Source organism: Haliotis rufescens, unplaced genomic scaffold, assembly GCF_023055435.1.
Source record: "Haliotis rufescens isolate VD_foot unplaced genomic scaffold, xgHalRufe1.0.p SCAF_47, whole genome shotgun sequence".
Classification (NCBI taxonomy): domain Eukaryota; kingdom Metazoa; phylum Mollusca; class Gastropoda; order Lepetellida; family Haliotidae; genus Haliotis; species Haliotis rufescens.
The window spans coordinates 882260-888569 of NW_025964190.1; the positions used below are offsets into that span (position 1 = coordinate 882260).

General features: G+C 38.1%; 1 protein-coding gene across 1 annotated transcript; it reads left to right on the forward strand.

Annotated features, from left to right (window-relative positions):
* Positions 1 to 3490: 3490 nt before the first annotated feature.
* On the forward strand, positions 3491 to 5508 carry LOC124121498 (serine-enriched protein-like). The gene is made up of 5 exons (XM_048383317.1): positions 3491 to 3554; positions 4056 to 4302; positions 4477 to 4679; positions 4795 to 4952; positions 5317 to 5508. Exons 1-5 carry the CDS (start codon positions 3491 to 3493, stop codon positions 5506 to 5508), a joined length of 864 nt encoding a protein of 287 aa, XP_048239274.1.
* Positions 5509 to 6310: the final 802 nt, after the last annotated feature.

The window sequence follows — 6310 nt, forward strand, 5'->3', positions numbered from 1 at the left end:
GACAGTATTGTCGTTTTACTAAAATGTCCTGCAGTTTACATAAGTATGATTTTATGTGGCCTGAACGGTATGCTGGTGGACGAGTGAAAAACTGGAATTTTCGTGTTTGGGCCAAGCTGAACGAAGTGCGATGTGAAGTTGTACGTATGCATGATATATGCAGGGGAATGTATGTGTCTGATTGGAATGAACTGTTATGCAAGCCTGGTGGAAGAGCGGGTGGTAATAAATTATGTACAAACAGAATGTTTAAAGATGTGTATGGGTGTGAGAGTTATGTAAGTATGGAAATGCCTCGTTCTTACCGCTCTGCCTTCTCAAAATTTAGATCAGGTACTGCTCCTCTAAAGTTGGAAACAGGCAGATATATGAATATGAATGTAAATGAAAGAGTGTGTTTTCAGTGTAAGGAAAGTATTGAGGATACATGCCACAGTTCTACACAAACTGTCAATTGTGTTTATGTATATGTAGCTAAAATTGTTTTTGTGTAACATTACATTTTTACAAGTACTGAAATATTGGCTAAAACGTTCTTACTATTGCATTAGGGTTACGCGTCCACAAGACGGGATATGATGGCGATTCATGGGATTCATGGGGTGTAGAGGGCAGTTACGAACCCTTGAATTAAATCACAAAGACATTATTAAAGTATGCAAGATATCTTTGCATTCATTATTTACATATGTGAACATCTACCACCGACGGCGAAATCATTTTAGTAAACAATTCAGGGGATTAACCTTGTGTTTTGAGTGAGTGAGTTGGGTTTAACGCCGCTTTTAACAATATTCCAGTCATATCGCGGCTTGTGTTTTGAACTATTATTTACATGTAGTCGCACTGAAGAGTAGATACTTCTTATTTTAATTTGTACACGAGCGCTTATGTGTCACCAACAAGTGACAAATATCAGATTGCCAGGTTAGGGAAAATCTGAAGTCATTCTTTTGTCTCTGACCGCCCACAGAAAACACAATCAATTTTCTTTACAACAAGAAGAAGACAGAATACTGATACACGATACAGTAATCACACAAATATGCCAGCCCTACATTATGAGATATGCACAAACCAGTTTGAAAAAATAATACAAGCCTGAACGACAAATGACACATTTAAAACATTATTCTTTCATTAAAATTTGAGTCAACGTTGAGACGTAAGTATTGAAATGTCTGTTCTTTCCATGGACATATGTAATTACATCATATGTTGGGCATTTGCAGTAACTATATACACTAAAGTTGACATGTAAAAAACAAAAACGATGTTATAACATGAGACGCTGAGGTCGTTGCTGCATTTTCACGATCACGTTGCCAACTTGGCTGTCATGGTTTTAACGCTAAGAGTTTCCACGCATTACATTTGATGTAGTTTGATGTATAATACATTTTTTAAATTTGTAATCATATACCACGGACGGTGATTTATTTTGAGCAATCATCAATTTTGGGATAAACCTACTGTGTTTTGAAATGTGATTTACATGTAGTCCAACTGAAGATTAGAAACCTATAATAATTGTTATAATTTGGACACGAGCACTTATGTGTCACCGGCGGTTATATATTTGTAAAAACAAATTTAAGATTGGCAGGAAAGGTTAAATCACAGCCCACAGAAAACGCAATCCATTTTCGTTACAAGAAGATGTGGAAGAAGAAACAATGCTGATAAAACGATACAGTAATCACACAAATATGCCGACAGTATGAGATATATGAAGCCGAATGAAAAGAATAAAACAAGCATGTGTCTAGCCTATTGACAACTGTTGACACACTTCGAACATTATATGTTCATTAAAAAATGAGTCAATATTGAAATAAAAGTATTGAAATATCTGCTCTTTTGCATTCCTTAAGCAGCATCTGTAATATATGTTATTACGTCCTAAGCTTGGCATTTGCAGCCACTGTGTACACTGAAATTGATATGTTAAAACAAAATCGATGCTGTAACATAAGAATCTGAGGTTGTTGCTACATTGCAATCACGCTGAATACTTGGCTGTCATGGTGTTAAAACTAACAGTTTCTACGCATTACATATGAGTGTTGTATTAGGACAAGCCTCGTGGCGTCTGAAGCCAATGAGTAAGCCTCGGGCTTCTGAGCAGCAGTGTGTTTTCTGTCATTGTAAAGGAGCCTGTTTCCCTACAAACTGAGAAATATATCAAACGATTTGGCTGATAATAAAGTTCTACGCAAATTATTATTTGTTTTTTTTATATGTAGTTCAAATTGCTTTTGAGTTATATTACATTTTTACAAGTACTAAACTATTTTATAAAACGTTTTTACTATTGCCTTAGTTTTATACGTCCACAAGAGGGGATGTGATGGCGATTTATTGGGATTCAAGTGTAGAGAGCAATGACGAACCCTTGAATTAATTAATTTGAAAAAAAATTATTTAAGTTTTGAAGATATCTTACAAACCAAATCAAAATCTTACATTGTAATCTTGTTGTACTTTGCTGTTTTATGCATTTAATTTTTTTTGTACTCATATACCACCGACGGTGACGTATTTTGAATAGTAAATTAGTGGACAAACCTAGTGTGTTTTGAAATTTGATGTAGTCGCCCTGAAGAGTAGATACCACTTGTTTTGATATCGACACGAACGCTTTTGTGTCACCGACGGTGATGTGTTTTAAGTAACAAAATTGAGATTGGCAAGTAAGGGTAAACCTGAAGTCAAGAAGACTTCCTTTTGTCTCTGACCGTAATCTATCTATCTATCTATGAAAACAATTTAACAAGTATGTGCCCAGCCTGAACGACTAATGACACACCTAAAACATTATATGTTCATTAAAATGTGAGTTAACGCTGTGTCAAAAGTATGGAAATGTCTGCTTTTTACATGAACATATGCAATTACATCCTAAACTTGGCATTTGCAGTAACTGTTTATACTAAAGTTGATATGTTAGAACAAACACGTTGCTATAACATAAGATCCTGAGGTCGTTGCTACATTTGCTCGATCACATTGCATACCTGGCCATCATGGCTTAAACACTAAAAGTCACTATGTTTGATGTAGTTTAGTCTGACAAGTATACATTTGTTTGCAACATAACGCATTATTAGCCGTTAGATGTTAGTTACAATTATTGTGTGTGTGTTTCAAGTAAAAGGGGTTGAGATTAGTTTAATAGTTTCCCCGTAAAACCCTGAATATAATAGCTGATTGAATAGCTGTTAGCTAGCAATTAGTACAATTAATTACCACCACATTCTAATCAGAGAAATAAATACGGAGTGATTGCAGTATCAACACAAACCCTGAAGCAAGTTACTGCTTGTTAAAACAACATGGCGGAGCCGAGACTACTCCAGGTCACGTGGTCTCCTAGGCTAGTGTAACGCAGGATTTATAAGAAAGGTGAAGGTGGAATTGAGTCATTCAACAAACGGACACATTTGACATTTCTGTAAATTTCGACTTGAAATCTGAGTGTAACTAAAGCATGGACAGAACTGGTTCAAGACTTCTGCTTGTGGATAATGATTTCCTGGACAGTGAAAGTGGAGGTGAGTTGTTACTTAATATCACAGACATATTTAACCAATAATATCACAGTGAACTTTTGAAATATTGAACTCAAGTAACAATTTTCCATGACGATTTTAGAATCCTGCTTTCTGATTTGTCTGCAAGTGGTACAAAATCTACGTTTGAACACGATCATACTGATGACCGCAAAAAAATATTGATTTGGAAAGACTTTTATCGCAAAAAAGGCTTTTGTCGCTTATATTTATATGCATTGGACAAGGAAAAATTGACATGGTCAAAATTACTTGCAAAGTAAAATATTGCACACTTCACACTTCATCCTTCAATGTTGTACAATTGTGATGCTTCTTCGAGTCATGATGATCTTTATATGGATATACTTGTGATGCACTTGTTGTGTATTACAACGTTCACATATTTGGATAGTGCCAGCTTCCTCGGATGTTTATGTTTTCCTGCACATATTGTGCATGTCATTTTTAGTCTAAATAAATATTGTAATTTGTTTTGCCCAGGTGAATCATCTTCTGGTTATGAATCCAGTGACTCTTCCAATATATCACGTGACTCGAGCCCCGCCCCTTCTAGCCTGCCTCACCCTTCAGCTCAGAGCCATGTGATGATCTTCAAAAGCACCTCCGGTCTTCAGGACAGCCTTGCTTTTATTCTCAACATGCCCGAGCTGTGTGATGTCACTTTCCTTGTTGGCAAAGATCAAGTTCCGGTTCATGGGGTCAAGGCCATTCTAGCAACTCGTAGCCGGTAAGACTATAATGGTATAAATAATGTCAATAAAACGTGTAATTGAATTTTGAGTAACAATGTCATATAAGTCGATTTTGCTGGCAACGATATAAATAAATAGGTTACTACCATTGCTTGATCGATGGTTGTATATGACTGTTATATCTGATTATGTATGTACAACTGTTACAGGTCTTTGTATCAACTGGTCCTGCACCATCAGAGACAGTCGGAGCTGACAAAGACTACCAAGAAGAGATTCAAGAAACAGAAACCCCCTCCCTACCCGAACACGCTCGTCATCCACGTCCCTGACTACCAGGTGGAGACATTCAGAAGGTTCATCACCTTTGTCCATTCGGGCAAGGTCAAAGTCGACGTCAACCACGTTGTCGGTAGGTTATTAACTAAGGAAATAGATTGAATGTAAACGGAAAACTAAACTAGACTACTGAACCTTCAATAAAACCTAAGGAGATTAAACCCAACTATACATTAATTGTATTACAGGTCTTCTTTGCGCATCAGAAGAGTTCCGACTTCCTGATCTCCGCACTGCTTGCACGGATTTCATAGACAGATGTCAAGGTCACGGACAGAGAGAAAAACTCAGAGCAACAGCCAGGCAATATCCACACAAAATACCTGCTCAAAGGCTACTGGCTGAGGTATGTATTTTATAGCCACTTTTTATAATATTCGTAATTATTGAAATAATGATGTTGAGTGCTTATATGTTCAACTTAAATCAGTTATGTAATATTGTAATTCTTTGTTCTACTCTGTTACAGTTACCATGATAATGAAGCCGTGACAAAAATGCACATGATAAATGCTGACCTGAGTGAACAGGACTGGAGACCATCTATCACAGAGGGTTGCTATGGATGCACCAAAACCAGAGACGGTAACCATAATCTAAAGACGACAGAGGAAAGGTTACTGTCGATGCCTGTCCCTTCAGCTCTAAACGCACATGTTTAAAAGAAGAGGCAACAACCACCAATCAGAACCTGCCTTTTCACAAGTCAGATAACAGAGCAAACTAAAGAGGGTCCCACCTGCAAGATATTGTTGAAGCATGGCCTGGTCATCACCTGCCACGACAACACAGTGGTCTCCCTCATCAGCAGCTACGACAGCACAGTGGTCTCCCTCATCACCAGCTACGACAGCATAGTGGCCTCCCTCATCACCAGCCACAACAACACAGTTGTCTCCTGATCACTGCCACGACAGCACAGTGACCTCTCTCATCACCAGCTACAGCAACACAGTTGTCTCCTGATCACTGCCACCACAGCACAGTGACCTCCCTCATCACCAGCTACGACAGCAAAGTGGCCTCCCTCATCACCAGCTACGACAGCATAGTGGCATCCCTCATCATCAGCCACGACAACACAGTTGTCACCTGATCACTGCCACGACAGCACAGTGACGTCTCTCATCACCAGCCACGACACCACAGTGGCCTCCCTCATCACCATCTGCGATGGCACAGTTACGTCAGGGTCACTGTGTAATGTTTAAATTGCAACTGAAAAATGAGATAAACCAGTGTATATGAGAGGCTGTTATGAGATGTCCTTTCAATCGTGTACATTTCACATATACGAGTTTTTCTTCATATAGCATATACACTATATTGTTTATCTCTTAAAGATGGTAAGCAGAGGGTCTTAAAGATTTTAAGCAGAGTGACTTATGTTCTCACAGAGCTAAAACAACGTTCATGCACACATACGATATCGTATGATATTAAAATATATGTTACATTGAAATCTGTGTTTGTGTTTTGTGGTGTAATCTTTTCTAAGTATTGTTACTTTTAAATTTTAAATATGGTACTTGTTATTACCCTGCCTGGCAGACGGAATTAAGGGTAAAAAGTAGGACTGGTCAGTTGGGAGTCAGTATAATGTGTCTGAGTGGGGTATCGATATTAACGTGCGGCTATATCAGTGGGCTAGCACTAGCATCGGGCTATTAACCAGGAATAAGCCCAGACTATACAAACAGCCAC

Coding starts and splice junctions, on each gene's coding strand:
- LOC124121498 (XM_048383317.1), top strand. CDS start 3,491: ATGGACAGAACTGGTTCAAGACTTCTGCTTGTGGATAATGATTTCCTG. Junction 4,303..4,476: donor ATTCTAGCAACTCGTAGCCG/GTAAGACTATAA, acceptor CAACTGTTACAG/GTCTTTGTATCAACTGGTCC. Junction 4,680..4,794: donor CGACGTCAACCACGTTGTCG/GTAGGTTATTAA, acceptor ATTGTATTACAG/GTCTTCTTTGCGCATCAGAA.